Genomic DNA, 23719 nt, shown 5'->3' on the forward strand with positions numbered 1-23719 from the left:
GTAAGTGACAGTAGTCTTAAAATCTTTTCCTTCCCCCACACAATCTTCATTTCTTCCAAAGTGCATTTCCCCCACCCTGCTTCAGTCTCCAGGATTCAGGTTAGAGACTTTCCTCAGACCTCTGGGAATCTCTGGTGCCGGCTTAGATTTAAGGTGGAGACAAACAAGTAGTTCTGCATAGGGGGGACACTTGTGGGCTGTGAGCTTGCCTGTAGGATGATCTCGTAGGGTCATTCACTGGGGCACTGCCTCCCTCAGATGTCCTCAAAGCTTCAGAGCCTTCTTTTGAGGCTGCTCAGATTCCCTTCTTGCCTGGAGAATAAAACCTGGGGTCTCTTAAGTGGGGAGTGAGCACTGAGGAGTGCCTCAGCATCTATCATGCAAGATCCAGTGACATTTCTTTTCACCCCCAAGAAACAGTAAAGCTGCAGACTTTTCAGGGAGATGTGCCAAGGGCAGGGTTTCAGTGCTCACATGGCACTTAAAAAGACCCCCCCACCACTCATACATTCATTATTCTAACTCATCCACTCTACCCTCGAAGACCCTCAATTCCAAATGTCCCCAGTACCACCAACTCCTGAGCACCAGTCAGCATTTCCTATTGTACATTATGTCAGATCTCTTCACATCCTACTTTTGACTTGGGGGTCAGTTTTCTGAATCAGACATTCTTTTCAGGGGAGTGGGAAGGGGACAGTGCTGGGGACTGAGCCCAAGGTCTCCTACAGGCCAAATAGCACTTAACAACTGAGCTATATCCCCAGCTCCTCCTCACAGAATTATGTTGCTGATGAATTTTCTCTCATTTTCTGTACCACTGTGGTTATGTCTTTTGCATGTGTATGTATGTGAGGGACTGGGGACTGAATTCAGGGGCACTTAACCACTGAGTCACATCCCCAGCCCTTTTTATTTGTTATTCAGAGACAGGGCCTCACTTGGTTGCTGAGGGTCACTTTAAACTGAAAATCCTCCTGCCTCAGCCTCCCGAGCTGCTGGGACTACAGGCGTGCACCACCATACTTGGCCTGTGGTTATATCTTTTGCGTGTGTGTTCTACATGTGGTATTGCAGATTGAACCCAGGGGTGCTCTACCACTGAGCCACATCTCTAGCCCCTTTTATTTTTTATTTTGAGACAGAATCTTCCTAAGTTGCCCAGGCTGGTCTTAAACTTGCAATCCTCCTGCCTCAGTCTCCCAAGTAGCTTGGATTGCAGGTGTGAACCACTGCACCCAGCAGTTTATATACTTTAAGGAAGAAAAAAAAAATATATGAGTGTTTATTGGAAGAAAATTAAAATCAGATGTGCATTCAGCCTCTGATCTTTACTTCCAACCTTGCTGCATCACTGAGCCCTGGGCATGCCTCTTGGGAACACCACCTAATAGAATTTCATGTTTATTCCATCTCCATCTGTGATGACTACCATGCACTCAGTAACTGCTATCACCTTCATTCTCTGTTTTCTATTTATTATGCTTTCCTTTGCTAGATGTTTTCTCTTTTGGTCTCTGTAATAGTTTTTGTTATGGTCCCCCCACCCCTCATTTATATCCTTTTTCATCTTTCTATTAGTTTGGAAGCTATACATTCTACTCCTCTTTTTGTCATTATTCTTACTTTTCTAACATGCACTCCTGACTTTAAATTTAAATGGAATATCTTCATCGTCTTTCAGACAATATAAGATCTGGTAACAATGACTCTCCCTCTGATGTTTCAAGTTATTATTGTCTAGTATTTTAGTTTTACTTGCTTATCATCCCCCTGAACTAATCATCCTAACATTACTGGTTTTTAATTCAAGGTTTATTTTCTTTACATTAAAGGATAACAGAATAAGGTCACCCCAAGGATGCCTTGTTGGCACAAGGTTATTTTGAGTTGAATGCAACTGAAAAGAAGATATAAAAAAAATAAATAAATATATAAAGCTTTGTACCTCCCTCTTTTTGCCTAAAAGTGGAACATAAACACATGAAAATGCTTCCCCTTCCTTATTATAGTTTGGGTCTTAAATGTTCCCCAAAGGCCCATGGTTAAAGGTTTGATCACCACCCTGGGTTACTCCTGGAAGGTGGTAGAAACTTTAGGAGGCGAGGCTTAATCAGAGGAAGTCAGTCTCTTGGGGCAAGTTCTTCTTTTCGCACCAGGAATTGAACCTGGGATCCAGGGTGCTTAACCACTGAGCCTCAGCCTTAGCACCTTTTTTCTTTTTTTTTCTCTTAAGACAGGGTCTTTCTAAGTTGCTTAGGCTCACTAAGTTGGAGAGGCTAGCTTTGAACTTGCCATTCTCCAGCCTAAGCGCCCAGAGCTTCAGGGATTACTGGTGTGCACCACCACATTCAGGCATGCTCTTGAAGGGATAGTGGGACCCCACTTTCTCTCTCTTTACTTCCTGGCCATCCTGAGGTAAGTAACTTTGCTCAGGCATGTGCTTCCCCACCATGTTGTTCCATCTCATCAGAGGCCCAAAAGTGATGGAGCCAGCTGACGATGTACTGAAACATCGAAAATCATAAGCCAAAATAATTCCATCATCCTTTTAAATTGATGATCTCAGGTATTTTGTCACAGTGACAGAAAACTGACTAACTTACCTCTCTACCAGAAACAACAGAAGTTAATCACAGGCAAAAACTTTAGACCATAATTAGCCCCACATTGGAGTCAGAGAAAACCACATAATAGACATCACCAACTAGTCCTTATACTCCACTGGTTCCCCATATAGTTACCTTCCACAATCGCTCATCCAAGAAACTCCTTTTCCTTTGTCTTGTCATTTCTCCAAAAACTGCTGTGCTTCTGCGAGATGCTGTATGACCCCACGTTCCCACCACCCCTCTGTTACTCCTCACTGCATTCTCCCATGTGTATGTGCCACACATATCACAACAGAGACTTGGAAAAGATGCCTTTGCCAAAAGCAGTGATGCTTAGGCACACAGATGCCCCATGAGGAAGCAAAAGCAGGACAAAGATGGGAATCTCTGCCTTTATTTTATATATGTCTCTTTTATTACTTTAAGTTTAGGTTATGTCCCTGCCCAGCTCTGCATGTAATCTGCATGTTAATCATTTAAGGAGTACTCATCTAAAAAGTAGTACTGCAAGTTTATTAGCCCTAAATTTACCTAACCTGTCTTGTTCCCCCTGAATACTGAGACAAGATTTGCAGTGCCCTATTTCAGACCCCTGGACTGGTGCCTAGAAGTCCCCAGTCATCACCCACTTACAGACCACAGGTCTGACCAACAAGTACCCTGAGCAAGTGAAAGCAGTCCCTTCCAAGGGAAAAGAACTTCTCTTTTCCCTCAAGGAAAAAGGACCTAAAGCTCCTGTCGAACACCCAAAGATAGCAAAGACAGATATAGCTCAGTTGTCAGAGAGCTTGCCTCACAGGCACACAGCCCTGGGTTCAATCCCCAGTACCACAAAAAAAAAAAAAAAAAAAAAGACAGCAAAGACAGTGCTGAGATACTGGATCTCACTCTACCTTCCCAATGGGGCCATATTGGTTAGTTTCCTTTCCTACTTTCACCATGAACTTTTCCACTTGTTTTTTTAGGGGGAATGGCTACACCCACTTATTTGGGACCCCTGGAGTCAGGCCTCTGGCCTAGGATCCCTGTAACAAAATTAATAAAACATGTATGCTTTTCTCTCATTGATCTGTCTTTGGTCAACCCAATTTGCAGAACCTAAAACAGTTGAAGGGAAAAAGAAAATTTCCCCTTCCCTATAACATGTTCTCCAAGTTTTAAATTATACCTCGCTACTTGCACTTCTCAACTTTCCTGGATACGTGTATCTATTTCATAAAGCCTTAACTGGTTCCGCCATGAAAATATGCAAGAAGTAACTCCAACTAGTGAAGTGGTTTAACTATGTAAGTGAAGTTTTCTGGCAAGTAGTTGACTATGCAAGGAGCAGATCTTTGAAAATATCTTTACCTCTCCCTGATTTTTAAAAAATATTTTGTTGTTAATTTTGACTGGGGCATTATAATTATACATAATAGTGGGGTTCATGGTAACGTAGTTGTACATGCATGTAACATTATTTGCTCAATCTAGTACCTTGAATAATGATTTAGTTTATCACAAAATTCTAGGTTGCGTGTATTTTCCTTCAATACTTGAAGATATTCCTCCATTATCTCCTGGCATTTATTTTTAGTCAATGAATAGTTTGTTATCAGTTTAATTGCTCTTTTATGGGTCATTATCTTTTTTCTCTGACTTATTTTAAATTTCTCTCTGTTTTTGTTTATAACCTGGAATTTTACCACAGTATGCCCAGGGGTGAATTTCTTTTTATTGATCTCAACTGGGACTTTTTGTGCTCTTTAAATTTTGTGTTTTTCTTTCAATCTGGAAAACAAAGATTCAACTGCAAACTTCCTCCTCCCCAAGGCTTGTTCTCCTGAACTCCTTCCAGACCCAGTGCCCTGCTAGTGGGTCCCCTCCCCCACACCCCTCCATCTAATTATGCAGGTTCCCTCTCGCCTGTCCTTCACTGGGCTCCTGCTAGCTGTCAGCTTCAGATCCTTCTCCAAGCTCACTAGTTCTTTCTTTGTGATATCTCCAGTTCATTTCAACTAAATTTTAAGATTATCAGCATAATTCAATTTTAAAACATTCACTCATTGGTTTTTGTTCAATTCTACCCATTCATTTTTCTTTTTTTCTCCTATTATTTGATTCTTTCATCAAGGATTTTCTTTGTCTTTTGCTCATATGGAGTTTCACTTTAAGTAATTATTTTACATTTTATTCCACACCATCCTGTTACTGTAGGTTCTTAGGGTACTGATGGTGCTACTGATTGTAGGAGAATCTGTGGTGTTCTCTGGGGAAACTATTTTTAGTGTGCTTTACCATGAGCTCACCGCCAGCAAGACTGCTTCTCCTGGGAATGCACTAACTTCTGACATCAGACACTGAGAGGTGGCCTTTTGCCTAGATTGAAGGTCTGGGGGTTTTAACTGTCCTTCACCTGTTTTATGTTAATTTCTCCACCAGGACTTGCCTCACTGCACAGAAACTATAACTTTCCAGTTGAGAGGATTTTGATTTCTCCATGGAACCATTTTCTCCTTTCCCATCCAAGTCCCTGGTCAGAGTTCAGATGCGCTTCCTGAGGAGTTCTAGTCCCCTTTGTTACAATGGGGATTTACCTAGATTTGGCACAAACGCACACAGGGTGACATCTTACCCAAGAAGTGTGTCATCTCCCAGGATAGCTGACCCCTCCATTAAACACTGAGCCAGTGTTGTCAAAGGCAACTTTTTCTGAAAAGGAAACAAACAGCATCATGAGAATTATTTCTAGTAGTCACCTATTTCTACTCTGCAAGGGCAAAAAGTCAAATACTTTATGTTAGACTTTACATTAGCTAAGAAACAAACTGACTTTAAAATATGTTTAAACCTAAAAAAGTCATAGCACACGATGATGGTATGCACTACAAGATGTCAAAATTCAGAAAGCTAAAACTGAACTAAATGTATCTCTTTGGAAAATAAGCCTAAGGTTTACATACTGCATTGTAAAATGAAGGACAGCAAGCTGGAAAAAAGGAGAGCATCTCAGAGTTCACAAAGACTTGAGCAAGGCATTAGTTTCCAAAACTCAACCTCTTCCTCCAACAGTCTATTAGCCCCACTTTATAAACAAAGCAGCTAATCATCAAGAGACAAAGGTGTTCGCATACAATTACAATGTAAAGAAAGTCAAAATAAAGGTACTCTCCAAAGACAATACGCAAGTGGCCAACAAGCACACAAAAAGAAGCTTAACCTCATCAGCCACTAGGGAAATGCAATCAAGTCACCATGAGATACCACGTATGTAACAATATTAATTAATGTTTTTTAAAAACAGACAATAAGCACTGGTGAGCATATGGAGAAATGTGTGGCTAGCGGAAATATAAAACGGTACAGCACTGTGGAAAAGCTTAATTGTATCTCAAAGTCTAGACAACATTACCCTGTGGCACAGCAGTTCCACTCCTGGGTATATGCCCCAAATACATGAAAACAGATGTGCAAACAAAAATGGGTACAGACGTGTGAATACCAGCATTATTTATAATAGTCAAAAGGTGGAAACAATGCAAACATCTACAGACTGAGGAATAGATAAAAAAAATGTGGTCTATTCAAAATGTGGGATATTATTTAACTGTAAGTCCTGACACATGCTACAATACAGATGAGCCCTGAAGAAAAACATGCTAAGTGAAAGATGCCAGACACAGGACATATATGGTATGATCCTGTTTATAGGAAATGTCCATAATAAGCAATTCGTAGAGATAAAAAATAGATTCAAGGTTAATAAGGGCTGTAGGGGAAAGGTACAGGGTTTCCTTTTGGGGTGAGGAGAATGATCTGCAACTGGGGTCTGTGTATATAAGATCACTACAGACTTTACAATGGTAAATTTTTTTTTTTTTGGTACTAGTGATTAAACCCAGGGGCACTTAACCCTGAGCCATATTCCCAACCCTTTTTGAAATATTTTATCTAGAGATAGGGTCTCTCTGAGTTGTTGAGACTGGCTTTGAATTCACGATCCTCCTGCTTCGGCCTCCCGAGCCACTGGGATTACACACCTATGCCACCACAGGCAAGCTACTAAAGGACTATAGCATGGCCCATCCATTCCTACAAAAGCCCTCTACTGCTGGACATGGTGGCACATGCCTGCAATACCAGTAGCTTGGGAGGCTGAGACAGGAGGATCACAATTTCAAAGCCAGCCTCAGCAACTCAGGGAGACCCTAAGCAATTTAGTGAGACTCTACCTCTAAATAAAAAATAAAAAGGGCTGGGGATGTGACTCAGTGGATAAGCAACCCCAGAGTTCAATCCAAAAGAACAAAAACAAACAAAAAAGCCCTCTCCTTACAGAGCCAAAAGCACACACAGGCAGACAGCAAAAGAAAATCAAGAATATCCTTGCATCTTCTGCTCTCTGTGGCCATATATAGTCCTTCAAATGGACAGTGATACACTAGGCCCAGCCCAGAGCTTTCTGGTATCATTTCCTAGAGAGCTTCTATGTAATTCACTTACTAATCCAGTGCATATGGAAGGTAGGCACACACCACACCAGCAGTGAACCAAGCTCTCATGGAACCTTTCCAGCAGGGGAGACAGGGAATAAAGAAATGCACCTCTGCATCTGGCTATTCACCCGTTCCCTTTATAATATTGTTTATAATAAACTAATTAATACAATTTCTGTGAGCCCTTCTAGTGTGGAGGGACGGTCATGGAAACTCCAATTTGTGAGTGGTCAGTCATTAATGCCAGAGGCGAGGATTTACAGTTGGTCTCTGTGGGGCAGGGTGCTGTTTTGTGGAACTAAGCCCTGAACTTGTGGGATCTGACACAAACTCCAGGTAGATAGTGTCAGAATTGAACTGAATTGTAGGACAACCAGCTAGGGTCCAGAATAAAAGAATTAAGGAGCATGGGGGAATCCTCCCCATACTTCTGGTCACAAAAATATTATATAAAAGTGTAGACAAATAAAGTGTGTTTTTAACAAAAGCAGACTTAAGATCCCAATATGGGCTCATGGAGAGGGCACAGATTAAGGTACTGGTTCTCAACCAGTGACTGTCCTAGGGACATACATCTTCTACCTGCATCTCTATGGCTGGGCTCTGGCCTCCTTCGCTGTTAGTCATCCTTCTCCAGCTGTGCTGATGTGCTACTGAAAGTGCTGAGCTTTGTTCTTGCTCTACCTTCTAAAGGAAGGCAGTATCTGGAGACACAGTTAGCTGTCACAATGTGAGAGATGCTATTTGCATCTGGTGTGTAGAGACCATCCCACGATGCACAGGGCATCCTCCCCAACAAAGAATTACTAAGCTCAAAATTTCAGAAGTGCCAAGGCTGAGAAACCTGGTGTAACTTCCAACTTCTTCAAATATCCCAAAAACAATCAGTGAAGATGCTCCACCAGAATGTCAGTACATTCAGGGTACCAGTCAGCCACATAAAGGCCATTTTGATTTGAGATGAACATTCACAGTCCTAAAATCTGCCTTCAAGGTAAAACTTTAGGTTTCCTAAATGTCTTCAAAATTTGACAAAGCAGCAAGAGAGGATTCTCTATCATAGAGTAAAGAGGACTTCAGAAGGTCTAGGAGTAGACATCCTTTGGAGAAATACTCCACCAGTAGGTGAGTAGAGTCTTTTTCAAATATGGAAAAAGACTAGTCTAATTGGTCCAGTCTGAGTTGAGCAGAAAACCTGTGACAGGTAACCAAAGTGTGAAGGTCAATATCAACATAACAAGGACAGCCACTGAGAGACCTTAAAGTTGATTAGAGTCCTGGAGGGACAATGACAAGGGAATAGGCCAAGTGTCAATTATGCAAAATTCAGACCAAAAAAGGTTGAAGTGAAATCACTTCTAATCACTTAACACCACACTGATGATGATTGATGCTCTCATGTGACAAAGAGGAGAGTGTTAAGTGACAAACTACTACAAAATGAGAAAATCATTTCTGTTCTAATTGTTTTTTTTAATTCTCAAGATTTTAACAAACGAAGAGAATAACCTTTCTCTTTCACTTTCTTTTTTATCTATCTACATACCTATATCAAATAAACACGTTTTTAAGTAGGAATAGATGCATATGTATTATGGTTTGGACTTGAGGTATCCTCCAAAGGAAGAGAATGAATAGATTATGAAAGCTGTAACCTAATTAGTTCATTCTAGTTTGAATGGACTAAATGGGTGGTAACTGTAGGCAGATAGGATTGGCTAGAAGAAGTGGGTCACCGGGGATGCACCCTGGAAGGTGCATCTGACCTGCACAGACGTCTCTTCCCTCTCTCTGCTTCCTGGCTGTCATGTGCTGAGCAGCTTTCCTCCACCATGCCCTTTTGCCATGATGTTCTGTCTCACCTTGGGCCCACAGCGATGGAATTGGCCAACTATGGACCAAACCTCTGAAACCATAAGCCAAAATACTTTCCCTTCTCTAAGTTGTTCTAGTCAGGTAATTTGGTCACAACAAGGAAATAATAACATATTATAGCACAAAACCAGAAAGGTGTAGGAAGGTACTTGGCAAAACGTCTCCTTCCCACCTTTATCCCTCAACCACCGAACTCCCTTTACCAGATATGCCAGTGACCAGACTTTTATGTATCCTTCCACCAAAGTTCTAAGAAGATTCAATTGTGTGTGTGTATTTTTACTCGGTATTTTTTCCCTACAAATGTTAGCATACCTATATCCCTCTGTGCCTGGGCTTCCTTTCCACATAGAGATATCCTTACATATAGAACTGTCCCACTCTTTTGTTTTTGTGTTTTAACTGCTACAGAGATCATTGAATGAAGATGACAATGTATTGACTCAAGTCTTCTACCAGTGGTGTACCTGACTCTAGCAAAGATGTTTGAGGTAAATTTGAGGGCTTGGAGTCCATTCCAAGGGTGGGAGAAGCAGGGTCATTGGTAAAACTCAGTAGAAGTCAGTTTTATTGGTGTAGATGCTTTAATAACAGGAAATTGGAAGGAAGCCACCAGATGACAAAAGGAAGCAACATGATGTCCCTTCATGACAAGGGATAGGGCCATCCATAATCAGAGGCAGGAGATAAGATGTTAATGGACTACAACCCCCAACAGACTACCAGTAGCTTCTATTTCTAAAAGTCTACAGTAAAAAGAGCAAATTGAGGCCTGAAGAAGAGCCAGGTAGTGCAGCATTCTCATCTAACCCACTGACTGCTCATCTCTGAGGTAGTATCTCTCTCTCCCCATCCTCTGCCCCACCCCTTCATAAAGAACGACATTCAGTCTTCACAGGATTAAAACCACCCAAACATCTACAAGAGTTGCTGGAATCTGTTTCCCTGCTGCCAAGGATCCATGCCAAGAGAGCTGCTGCCAGCCCTTGGTGAATATTACTGAACATCTTAGCAAACTTCATGCTGGCCAATGAATTTCAGGGTCAAAGAGAAGGTATTAAAATTAACTTTTTCCCTGCCTCTAGAATTCAGATAGAACCTGAAAAATAAGAGAAGGAAAGACAGAATGTCCCAGGGTTTGGATGCTTCAGTCTGACAAGTCTGAGATGACTATTCTCTTTACCATTACCTTGGGCATAAGCAAAATTAGGAAGGAGTAGAGAGCTGAGCTTCACCCTTGGGTGGCCAGATCCAGAGATCACCTCCGAGTCGTCCTGCTAAATGGCCTGTTACAGAATAGGAAGGGTTCGAACTGGATAGGCAGCTTGTTAGGCAAGTTCTGTGCCTAAACTACTCATGGGCCATCCATTCATGACACAGATCTCTTGTTATCACTGCCTACCATTGGCATGCTCCGTTTTAGGCACTGAGAATATGGCTGATAGACATATCAAGATCTCTGCCCCGATGGTGCTCACACATCAGTGAAGGAAAGTAGTGATCACAGCAATTTCAGAGGCTAGCACGTCCTATGAAGAGAATGATAATTGGGTGGTAGGATGGGGGAAGGGAAGGAGTCAATGCATTAGATGGTTGGGAAAAGCTTTGCTGAGAAGGTGACATCTGAGGAGAGAGCTGAACAATAGAAGTTGCTCACCTGAACTGCTGGGTCGGAGCATTCCACAGACTAGAGCCAGCGCGAAGGCTCAGAGAAGGATGTGGCTCAGTGGGTTCAGGAGCACATTCACACAGCAAGAGAAGGATAACTGACAGGGAAGGGAGCAAGAGCTGAGCCACAGGGATGCAGGGAAAAGATGTATAACTAGGATCCAAGCAAGGAGTTCATATTTTATTCTACAGTGGGAATCTTTTGGTGGGATTTAGGCAGGAGAGTGACAGGATCTGGTTTCCATTTTAAATCCTCATGGGCTGTTGCAGAGGATGGAATATGAAGGAGGAGGTGAGGGGTTGAGGTGGCAGACCTGGAAGGAACTTCTGTGTAATGACAGCTACCCGGACAAGGGTACCACATGCTAAAACAAAACAGAAATTCTTTAGAAGAAGGGTCAGCCCAATTTATTGGAAGCCTGGTTGTGGGATATAAAAAAAGGAAGAGTAAAGGGTCATGTGTGGGATTTAGGTTTGAGCAAGTGGGCAGAGTGTTGCTAGATCCTTCTGGTAGAGCTTGAAATGCCACAGTTCCTGGGGCTCTTGACTCAAAGGCCATTTGTCATCTCCTCCTATGTTTTCCCTGCTGTGTGATCTCAACTTCATGGATTCACTAGTCACTCAAGCCAACGCACATGAACCCCCTCCTTTCTTGTTGTACTCCAGACCCACTCAATTACCGGGTCTGAATATTCTACCTCCAGTACCAAGCAGGTAAACTGATCTCTCTCCACCTTCCCTATTCCCACTGCCCTTACCTAGATCTTTGCCATATTTGTCTAATTGGCTCTGACTTCTACCATGGCCCCAACCCCACTCATTCATTGCTCATAAAATTATCCATGAATCTGATCATATCACTCTCTAATAAAACCTCAGCTTTCCACTGATCTTAGGTATTTAGTTCAAATCCTCACCATGACCTAGAAAGCATGATCCAGTCCCCTGAGGTCCTATCTCATGCCACTTTCCTCCTCTTCTCTATGATCTGGTCACTTTGGCCACCTTTATGTTTCTTAAGAACATCACACTCCTGCCAGTTCAGGTAGCATAGGCCTATAATCCCAGTTACTCGGGAAGCTGAGGCAGGAAGATTGCAAGGTGGAAGTTAGCCTGGGCAACTTAGCAAGACCCTGTCTCAAAATAAAGAGTAAAAAGGTCTAGGTACATAGCTCAATGGTTTAATCCCCAAGACTACAAAGAAAAGAAAGAAAAAAAAAAAAATGTCAGATTCCTTGCTGTCTTTGGAGACTCAGAGCACACTGGCCCTGTCCCCTGTGCCCCTTTTCATGCTGCCATCCTTCACTTGTCTTTAACGGCCACTTGCAGGTGGAAAACCACTGTCCTCCCAGTGAACCCCTCTTCCTAACACTAAGACCTGATCTGACTATGTGACACAACTACTTTCTAATATTTGTTAAATAAGGTGGAGAGACACTTTCGCATGCTAGCAGATAATTGGACATGACTTCCTTATATGACATGCAAGGACTGAAAACATCTTCATTATACTGAGAGTCTTAAGAACCTATAAACTAACCAGCTATTAGGTTGGACTAAGTGAGGCAAAATGGAAGTCTCATTCATATCCTTTCTGTTCTCCATCCTACATAGGGAATCTGATCTAACTCAATATCCAGGGAATGATATGCTCTTTCTGGTTGCTGAGAGAGTGATAGAAAAGTGGCAAAAAATTTTTAAGCCCATTCCCATCTGAAAACCAGCCATAACTTTCAGCACCAAACTTTTAAAGCTGCATGACAAAAGTAGTTTATAACTAAACTATTAAAGAGCTAATGAGCTTGTTACAAGAGAAATAACAGGAAGCAATGATTCACATGCATCCTAGTAAAGCACAGAACTGCATGGATACCCGTCCTTCCTAATCCCAAGATGCCGTGACTACTAGAGGGCTGAGAGGTGCTGACCCCCGACACATGTCAGCTGGCATCTTTCCCTCTGTGACTGTCCACCTCCTGAACTGGGCTTAACACCCCACTTCCCTGGCCAGTATTTGGCCATTCATTTCTCCCCCTTCCCTTTCACTGATCCCTTTTGTATATTCTTATTTTCCCACTTTTTATCCTTCTTTCTTTCCCCCTATTCCTTAGATCTTGACACAGCTCCCTACTAACCATCTCGAAGAACTGAACTCATTTTCCAGTCTTTGAGGCAATTCATAAGTGTCATGTTTCCTACTAAATCGTCTGATGTGCTACTTTAGGAAAAAGAAAAAAACAAAAAAATTCTTGAGTCTAGGATTTGGAATTTCTTATGACTGTTAAATACTTTTAACTTTAAAAGTAATTAAATACTTTAAACTGTAAATGGTTCTTTGACTTTCAGAACATTTTACTCAGTCATACGATGATAAAGACGGATCAACCCAAGACATCACTGACAAGATCAATTAGTTAAAATCTGTACAGCGAAATCCCTGATCTCTGCACGCTTGTGCACCTCCTTCCACTGCAAACTTTCTCCAGGTCAACTAAGCTGGTGCCCCGTTTACAGGCTCAACACTGCACACATACGGCTGCAGCCTTCAGGACCTGTCAACAGCTGCCACAGGTCCCCCTGCTAAGAATACTGTGTTCAGACTTGTATCCCATCCTGAAGATATCTCATTATGTACATGAAAATATTGAAAAACCTGAATCCAAAGCACTTCTGGATCAAGCATTTTGGATAAGAGGTGCCCACCTGTATTATTTAGAAAGAAGAAACCAAGGCTGGAGTGAGAAAAAGAAATGACTGATAAAGTTAACAGAGCCAGGTATTTACACTTCAGCAGGAAACAGGAGGAAGCACAGAGCGCTTTACACAATAATCAACACAGACAAGACTGACATCAGTTAGGGGGACCAGGGAGACCATGGCAAGCAGAAGTCAACAGTAAGTTCAGGTCAAAAAGAAGAGAAAAAAAAGATCCAACAGACATGAAACATGTAGACTGTACACTCAAGGCAGGAGAAAAAAAAAACCTCCTAGCTTGCAAATCTTTTGTAATAAAACCAAGTGAATGTCTAAGAATATCTTTTCAGTGGAAGTGAGGGAGTTGGGGTCAAGAGGGAAGTGAGACTGTAAAGTTGGTTTACAGCAAAGACTGTGAAATGGAACATTACACAATGCCTGTTATTACTGATGTAGGTTATAAACAAAGACATTAGAGTAGCTTTATTTAGCAGACTCTCTTTATTGTCTCATTACAGTGAAAACCGTTTCCAAGGGCCTTTATAGGTCACTTGTAACCTCTAAAACCATGGTATAATTTTTCCTATGCAATCATAAGATACTATTGAAGCTAATGGACTCTAGGAATGAGCTGACTCAGAGGAAAGATGTCCATCAAGGATAAAGTTTCTCTAATGGTGGGAATTCAAGCATCCCCCTTCCATTCTCCTGGTGGTCCTACCCTGGGGAGGATGAGAGGGACCTCATCTTGCATGAGGAATGGATGATGCTTCGGCCAGGGCTAAGGAACAAGAACTGTAGGAAAGGTCCTCACTCTGCAGAAACAAGAAGCTAGGAGTGCTTGGCTGATTCATAGATACATATATGGCTTCACAAACAGTCACAAGAAATGAGGCCCCAGGAGCGGAACCCTTGCCAGAAGGCAAGTTTTAGGCTACCCAAGACTCAGCAGAAGGCACTTACAGAGCGCTTGTCAGCCTCGGCCCCCTGCTGGCCCTGCAGACACGCGGTGAGCTTCTTGTGTGTGCTGTGGGACACTTGCTTCACCAGCTCCAGGCGCTTCTCCACCTGCAGACAGAACAGCAGGAGGTGTCACGGGTGTAGGCAAGGTTGGGAGACGTGGGGTTGTCAGTCTGGGCAGGCATGATTCATGTTTTCATAGAGACAAGGACTTCTAGGAAGGAAACACCCCATGCTGGAGCGCTGGAGGGAGAGCATTCGCAGACCCTGGGGCTCTCCTGGTAACAGAGACTTTAAACATCTCCTCGGAGATCCTACCTAAACCAGCACAGTTATCCCTTGTGCCTGTGGGGATGTGTTCCAGGACCGCCCATGGATATAAAATCCACGAATGCTCATGTCCCTTGTATAAAATGGCATATAACCTACACACATCCCCCTATATATTCTAAATCATTTCTAGGTTACTGTAAAAACCTAACCAATATATATCTTATACAAATACTTGTTATACCATATTGTTTGGGGAATAATGACAGAAAAAAAGTTCTATATGTGTTCAGTACTGACAGAATTTGTTTTCCAATTTAATTCAATTTATTTATGCGTGTGTGTGTGTGTGTGTGTGTGTGTGTGTTTTCACAGTGCTGAGAATTAAACCAAGGAGTCACACATGCTAGGAAAGCACTCTACCACTGAGCTGTTCCCAGCCCTGTTTTCCAATATTTTGGATTCACAGTTATTAGAATCTACAGATGTGGATCTGTGCATATAGAGGGCCAACTATATTCAAAATGTAAAATATTGTCATGTAAGACAAAAAGTTGTATCTCCAGTTTGTATGAGGAGCAGAGAACAGTGGAAAAAAGCACAGGGAATGGCTTAGTTCTAGAAGGCAAAGCATCTCTGGTGTCCATGAGACAAGGTCAGTGACCACCTTACCTGAAGAAGGTCTTCACTCAGGACTTCAGTCTTTTCTGCCCTAAAGAGAAAATTGAGAAACACATCAGTAAATTAAATTTAATTTAAGGAAAACACAATTGCACAATTACTCCCCAGTCTCTTCTCTTACAGTGATATTAGAGAAACAGACATTAGTAGCAGAAACTCCTAACAAGAGTGTACACAGGTAATTCTAGCATTTCCTGGAAACCTTAAATAACCAGCACACCAGCAAACAAGGCAAACAAGATACTCTCAAATTTCCCGCTACAGATATAACCTGCATTAAGGACAACAAACATACTTATTTTGTTCCCATACACACTTTGTTTGTTTGTTTGTTTCTTACTAACAGAATTAAGCAGGTTTCCGCAATCATACACCTTGGCCTCCCCCAAATAAGCAAGAAAAAGTAGAAGAAATCTGAGAAGGGATCAGTCAACAACAAGCACAGGGGCAGTACTGGTCCTGAAAACTAAGGCAAAAGCCACCATCAAGGTCCGGCCACCAGGTGTGAGGTCCCTGTCCACAGATGACATAACTAGGTGGAAAATTCCAAGAAACCCCCAAAAATTTCATAGAAGAAAGAAGTTCAAGTTTTCATGACACCAGATAAACATACAAAAAAGTTAACTGTATCTCCACAAACTAGTAAAAACCACACAAATGTTAAAGTTGTTAAAAACAGCATTGGCCAGCTCTGGAGGCTGAGGCAGGAGGCTTGAGAATTCGAAAGCCAATCTGAGCAACTTAGTGAGGCCCTAAGCAATTTAGAGAGACCCTATCTCAAAATTTAAAAATAAATATATAAAAGGGCTTGGGATGAGGCTTAGGGTTTGAGCATCCCTAGGTTCAATCCCTGGTACCCCCCACCCCCATACATATACAAAGGCACTGGCAATTGCTTACAAAATAAAATGCTCAGGTGTGAATCCATCAAAACACATACAGAACCTGTTGAAAACTTCAAGTTCATGTGAAAGAAATCACAGAAGATCTAAATAAATGGCAAGACCTACTATGTCCATGGGCTAGAAAACTCAACAGAGGAAAGATGCCAATTTTCCCCAAAATGACCACAGATGAAATACTATCCCAAGAAGAGTTAACAACATCTGCTCTCAATAGAGACAAACCAACTCAAAAACTGATACTAAAGTGCAAAGGAAGCGAGAGAACTGAAACTACTTCTAGAAAGAAAAATATTGCTTTAGGACTTACATGATATAATTTTCTAATTCTAAGAATTACTATAAAATTAAATAACCAAAAAGGCAAAAGGACAGAAATCTACATCAATAGGAAAAAAACAAAGAGTCTAGAAAGAGACCCAGACAAGTAAGACCAACTAATCTTGATGCAGGCAAAAGCAGCTGTAGGGGAAGAAGCATCTAAGGAATTGCAAAGGAACACAGTAACACGCAAAAAATATGAACTCCAGGCCCTTCTTCATATTGCACAGCAATTAATCTATAAATAGATCAAGAGCTTCAATAAAAAATTATAAAACTTTTGAAGACAACACAAGGAAAAAAATATCTTTGACCTTGGTTGAGGTACTCGATTCTCAACCATACCATCAAAATCATAATTTACAAAAGAAAAAACTGACATATTAGACTTCTTTAAAAAAAATTTTGCTGTGTGAAAGATACTGTTAAAAGATGAAAAGATGACCCACAAAAAGACAGAAAATACTTGCACATCACAAATCTGAAAAAAGAATTATATCTAAATTATATAAAGAGCTCTCAAACTCAATAAGAAGAAAAAATTCCATTAAAATGGGTTTAAAAAAAACAAGAACAGAAACTTTACAAAGGAAAAAAATATATTGATGGCAAATAAGCATAAGACAAGAAGCTTATAGTCCATTAGGAGAGTGTCAATCAATACCAAAATGAGATTCTAGTGTCAGAATGGCAACACAGGCACACACACCCCTAGCCATATCAAGTCCTGAAGAATATGGAATAACAGCAGGTACAACCCATAGCTCAGGCTGAGCTCTGTAAACTGGTACAGCCACTGTGGAACACAGTGTGGCAGTTCCTTAAAGCCCTGAACAGACACTTGCCATATGACTCAGCAAAGTTATCTGAGAGCAATTAATTTTTTTTTCCCATGGTGAATACCCTTATAATTTCCTTTCTAGTCTCTTGGTCCAAGTCATATACATACATACTTAAAATAGTGACAAAAGAAATATAACAATCAAAACAAAATTCCTCATCAACGTGACTGAATTCCAACTGCTTTTCCTTCCCCATTCAATTTCTCAGAGGTAACCACTTAGATCTCTTCACAATGTATTCTGATCTGCAGATTGACAAATATCTTATATTGCTATGTCTTAATATACCAATTTTATACTCTATAATGTATATAACACACACATTTATATCTTTATGAGACATACTGATTGAACTCTTTTATACCTTTCTCAGTCTCACCCCATAAGAAATATATACTAATGATACATTAGGGGGTACAGAAGTACCCCCTTTAGTTTTATTTTCTGTGGTTTTAGTTACCTGCAGTCAAATGTGGTCTAAAAATATTAAATGAAAATTCCAAAATCAAACAAACCATTAAGTTTTAAATTGTGCACCATTATGAGTAGCATGATGACAGCTCTTTTATTACAATGTATTGTTATAATGGTACTATTTTGAGTTACTGTTGTTAATCTCATACTGTTCATAATATAAATTAAACTTTATCACTGGTATGTAGGCTTAGGAAAAAAAAAAAACCAGAATATATAGGATTAGATACTATCTACAGTTTCAGGCAATCACTGGGGTTTTGAGATGCATTCCCTGTAGATAAAGGGTAACTATTTATGTTTTTAATTCCTAATAAAGTTGCTAAATCAACCATGTTTATAAGAACTGTATTATTTACCAGAGTCAAATAGTGTAGTATGTTTAATTTCTTATTTTTTTAATTTTATTTGTTCTAATTAGTTGTATATAACAGTAGAATGCCTTTATACATTTATCATACATAAATAGAATGTAATTTCTCATTTTTCTGATTGTACATACTGCAGGATCACATCGGTCATACAGTCATACATGTACATGGGGTAATAATGTCTGTTTCACTCTATTATCATTCCTATCCCCATGCCCCATCCCCTCCTTTCACTCCTCTCTACCTAATATAAAATAACTCTATTCTTCCGTATCCCCATTCCCCTTATTGTGAATTAGCTTCCCCATATGAGAGAAAACATTCTGTCTTTGGTTTTTTGGGTTTGGCTTATTTCACTTACCATGATATTCTCTAACTCTATCCAATTACCAGCAAATGTTAGAATTTCATTATTCTTTGAAGCTGAATATTCCATCATATATATATGACACATTTTCTTTATCCATTCATCTGTTGAAGGGCGCCTAGATTGGTTTCATAGTTTAGCTGTTGTGAATTGAGCTGCTATAAACATTGATGTGGCTGTGTCACTGTAGTATGCTGACTTTAAGTCCTTTGGGTATAAACCAGGGAGTGGGATAACTGGATCAAATGGTAGTTCCATTCCAAGTTTTCTGTGGAATCTTCATATTGCTTTCCACAATGGTTGCACCAACTTACACTCCCACCAGCAATGTATGAGTGTACTTTTTTCCCCATATCCTCACCAACATTTATTGTTTCTTGTATTCATGATAATTGCCGTCCTGACTGGAGTGAGATGAAATCTTAAGAGTAGTTTTGATTTGCATTTCTCCAATTGCTAGAGATGTTGAACATTTTTTCATATATTTGTTGATCAACTGTATATCTTCTTCTGTGAAGTGTCTGTTCAGTTCCTTAGCAAATTTATTGATTGGGTTATTTGTTTTTTTCATGTTAAGTTTTTTGAGTTCTTTATATATACTAGAGATTAATGCTTTATCTGAGGTGCACATGGTAAAGATTTTCTCGCAATCTGTAGGCTCTCTCTTCACATTATTGTTTCTTTTGCTGAAAAGAAGCTTTTTAGTTTGAGTCCATCCCTTTTATTGATTCTTGATTTAACTTCTTGTGCTTTAGGGTCTTGTTAAGGATGTCAGGTGGGCCGATATTTTCTTCTAGGAGTTGCAGGGTCTCTGTTCTAGTGCTTAAGTCTTTGATCCACAGTGAGTTGAGTTTTGTGCAGGGTTAGAGATAAGGTTTAATTTCATTTTGTTACATGTGGCTTTCCATTTTTCCCAGCACCATTTGTTGAAGAAGTTATCTTTTCTCCAGTGAATGTTTTTGGCACCTTTGTCTAGTATGAGATACCTGTATTTATGTGAGTTTTTCTCTGTGTTTTCTATTTAGTACCATTGGTCTACATGTCTATTTTGGTGCCAATACCATGCCATTTTTGTTACTATTGCTCTGTAATATAGTTTAAGGTCTGGTATTGTGATGCCCCCTTCTTCACTCTTCTTGCTAAGGATTGCTTTGGTGATTCTGGGTCTCTTACTTTTCCAAATGAATTTCATGATTGCTTTTTCTAGTTCTATACAGGATGTCATTGGGAATTGCATTTAAATTTGTATAATGCTTTTGGTAGTATGGCCATTTTGATAATATTCATTCTGCCTATCCAGGAGCATGGGAGATCTTTCCATCTTCTAAGGTCTTCAATTTCTTTCTTTTTTTTTTTATTTATTTTTATTGTAAACAAATGGGATACATGTTGTTTCTGTTTGTACATGGAGTAACAGCATACCATTAGCATATTCATACATTTACATAGGGTAATGATGTTTGATTCATTCCGTTATTTTTTTCTTCCCCCCCACCACTCCCACCTCTCTTTTCCCTCTATACAGTCCCTCCTTCCTCCATTCTTGCCCTCCTCACACCCCCCATTATGTGTCATCATCCACTTATCAGTGAGATTATTCATCTTTTGGATTTTTGAGATTGGCCTATCTCACTTAACATGATATTCTCCAATTTCATCCATTTGCCTGCAAATGCAATAATTTTATTATTCTTTATAGCTGAGTAATATTCCATTGTATGTATGTGTGTGGAGATATATAGATATAGATATAGATATAGATATAGATAGATATAGATATATATAGATATATATCACAATTTCTTTATCAATTAATCAATTGAAGGGTATCTAGGTTGGTTCCACAGTCTGGCTATTGTGAATTGAGCAGCTATGAACACTGATGTGGCTGTATCTCTGTAGTATGCTGATTTTAAGTCCTTTGAGTATAGGCCAAGGAGTGGGATAGCTGCGTCAAATGGTGGTTCCATTCCAAGCTGTCTTAGGAATCTCCATACTGCTTTCCAGAGTGGCTGCACTAATTTGCAACCCCACCAGCAATGTATGAGTGTATCTTTTTCCCCACATCCTCGCCAACACCTACTGTTGCTTGTATTCTTGATAATCGCCATTCTAATTGGGTGAGATGGAATCTTAGGGTACTTTTGATTTGCATTTCTCTTATTACTAAAGATGGTGAACATTTTTTCATGTTTGTTGACTGCTTGTAGATCTTCTTCTGTGAAGTGTCTATTCACATCCTTAGCCCATTTGTTGATTGGGTTATTCGTATTCTTGGTGTAGAGTTTTTTGAGTTCTTTATATATTCTGGAAATTAGTGCTCTATCTGAAGTACGAGCGGCAAAGATATTCTCCCACTCTGTAGGCTCTCTCTTCGCATTGATGATAGTTTTCTTTGCTGAAGAGAAAGCTATTTGGTTTGAATCTATCCCAGTTATTGATTCTTGCTTTTATTTCTTGTGCTATGGGAGTCCTGTTAAGGAAGTCTGATCCTAAGCCAACAAGGTGAAGATTTGGACCTACTTTTTCTTCTATAAGATGTAGGGTCTCTGGTCTGATTTCAAGATCCTTAACCCATTGTGAGTTGATTTTTGTGCAGGGTGAGAGATAGGTGTTTAGTTTCATTCTGTTGCATATGGATTCCCAGTTTTCCCACCACCATTTGTTGAAGAGGCTATCTTTTCTCCATTGCATATTTTTGGAACCTTTCTCTAGTATTAGAAAATTGTATTTATTTAGGTTTGTGTCCATGTCCTCTATTCTGTACCATTAATCTACCTATCTATTTTGGTGCCAATACCATGCTGTTTTTGTTACTATTGCTTTATAGTATAGTTGAAGTTCTGGTGTTGCAATACCCCCTGTTTCATTCTTCCTGCTAAGGATTGCTTTAGCTATTCTGGGTTTCTTATTCTTCCAGATGAATTTCATGATTGCTTGCTCTATTTCTGTAAGGTACATCATTGGGATTTTAATTGGAATTGCATTGAATCTGTATAGCACTTTTGGTAGTATGGCCATTTTGACAATATTAATTCCGCCTATCCAAGAACATGGGAGATCTTTCCATCTTCTAAAGGTCTTCCTTAATTTCTTTCTTCAATGTTTTGTAGTTTTCATTGTAGAGATCTTTTACCTCTTTGGTTAGATTGATTCCTAAGTATTTTATTTTTTTGAGGCTGTTGCAAATGGAGTTATTTTCCTCATTTCCCTTTCAGCTGTTTCGTTGCTTGCATATAAAAATGCTTTAGATGTATGTGTGTTGATTTTATAGCCTGCTATTTTGCTGAATTCATTGATGAGCTCTAGAAGTTTTCTGCAGGAGGATTTTGGATCCTCTAAATATAGAATCATTTCATCCGCAAATAGTGACAGCTTAAGTTCCTCTTTTCCTATTCGTATCCCTTTAATTTCTTTGATCTGCCTAATTGCTCTGGCTAGAGTTTCGAGGACAATGTTGAATAGAAGTGGTGAAAGAGGACATCCCTGTCTTGTTCCCGTTTTTAAAGGGAATGGTTTCAGTTTTTCTCCATTAAGAATGATGTTGGCCATGGGCCTACCATAAATAGCCTTTACAATGTTCAGGTATGTTCCCACTATCCCTATTTTTTTAGTGTTTTGAGCATGAAGGGGTGTTGTATTTTGTCGAACGTTTTTTCTGTGTCAATTGAAATAACCATATGATTCTTATCCTTAAGTCTACTGACATGATGGATTACGTTCATTGATTTACGAATGTTGAACCATCCTTGCATTCAAGGGATAAACCCCACTTGATCATGGTGCACAATTTTCTTAATATGTTTTTGGATACGGTTTGCCAATATTTGTTAAGGATCTCTGCATCTATATTCATCAAGGATATTGGTCTAAAATTTTCTTTCCTTGATGTGTCTTTTCCTGGTTTGGGTATGAGGGTGATATTAGCTTCATAGAATGAGTTCGGTAGGGTACCCTCCTTTTCTATTTCCTGGAATACTTTGAGAAGTATTGGAATGAGTTCTTCTTTGACGGTCTTGTAGAATTCGGCTGAGAATCCATCTGGTCCTGGGCTTTTCTTGCATGGTAGATTTTTAATGGCTTCTATTTCATTGCTTGATATTGATCTGTTTAAATTGTGTATGCCCTCCTGGTTCAGTTTGGGAGGAGCATATGTCTCTAGAAATTTGTCAATGTCTTCAGTAGTTTCTATTTTGTTGGAATACAGATTTTCAAAGTAGCTTCTCATTATGTTCTGTATCTCAGTGGTGTCCGTCGTGATATTTCCTTTTGCATCAGGTATTTTAGTAATTTGAGTCTTCTCTCTCCTTCTCTTTGTTAGTGTGGCTAAGGGTTTGTCTATTTTGTTTACTGTCTCAAAGAACCAACTTTTTGTTTTGTCAATTTTTTTAATAGTTTCTTGTTTCAATTTCATTGATTTCAGCTCTGATTTTAATTATTTCCTATCTTCTACTACTTTTGCTGTTATTCTGTTCTTCTTTTTCTAGGGCTTTGAGCTGTAATGTTAGGTCATTTAGTTGTTGACTTTTCATTCTTTTCTGGAATGCACTCCATGCAATGAATTTTCCTCTTAGTACCGCTTTCATAGTGTCCCAGAGATTTTGATATGTTGTCATTCTCATTGACCTCTAAGAATTTTTTAATCTCCTCCCTGATGCTTTTTGTTATCCATGTTTCATTCAATAGCATATTATTTAGTATCCAGGTGTTGGAGTAATTTCTCTTTTTTATTTTTGTCATTGATTTCTACTCTCAATCCATTATGATCTGATAGAACACAAGGCAGTATCTCTGTTTTTTTTTTATTTCCTAAGGGCTGCTTTGTGGCATAACATATGGTCTATTTTCGAGAAGGTTCCATGTGGTGCTGAGAAGAAAGTGAATCCGCTCATTGATGGATGGAATATTCTACATATGTCTATTAAGTCTAGGTTATTGATTGTGTTATTGAATTCTATGGTTTCTTTGATTGGATTTTGTTTGGAAGATCAATCTAGTGGTGACAGCAGTGCGTTAAAGTCACCCAGAATTATTGTGTTGTGGTCTATGTGATTCCTGAGATTGAGAAGGATTTATTTGATGTACAGGGATGCACCATTGGGGCATAAATATTTACTATCGTTATGTCTTCCTGACTTATGGTTGCCTTAAGCAGTATGAAATGTCCTTCTTTATCCCTTCTGACTTTGGCTTAAAGTCCACTTTAT

At 39.8% G+C, this 23719-nt stretch overlaps 1 protein-coding gene across 5 annotated transcripts in view; it reads right to left on the minus strand.

Moving 5' to 3' along the window:
• The window catches only part of Arhgap44 (Rho GTPase activating protein 44), a 176251-nt gene that overhangs the window by 67880 nt on the left and 84652 nt on the right, over window positions 1–23719 (minus strand). For all 5 annotated transcript variants that reach the window (XM_047543049.1, XM_047543047.1, XM_047543050.1 and 2 more), the window contains exons 2-4: window positions 15227–15266; window positions 14288–14392; window positions 5227–5303 (exon numbers count right to left, since the gene is read on the minus strand). In XM_047543049.1, coding sequence (XP_047399005.1) covers window positions 5227–5303; window positions 14288–14392; window positions 15227–15266 — 222 coding nt within the window. The remainder of the gene's footprint in view (window positions 1–5226; window positions 5304–14287; window positions 14393–15226; window positions 15267–23719) is intronic.

Source organism: Sciurus carolinensis, chromosome 3, assembly GCF_902686445.1.
Source record: "Sciurus carolinensis chromosome 3, mSciCar1.2, whole genome shotgun sequence".
Classification (NCBI taxonomy): domain Eukaryota; kingdom Metazoa; phylum Chordata; class Mammalia; order Rodentia; family Sciuridae; genus Sciurus; species Sciurus carolinensis.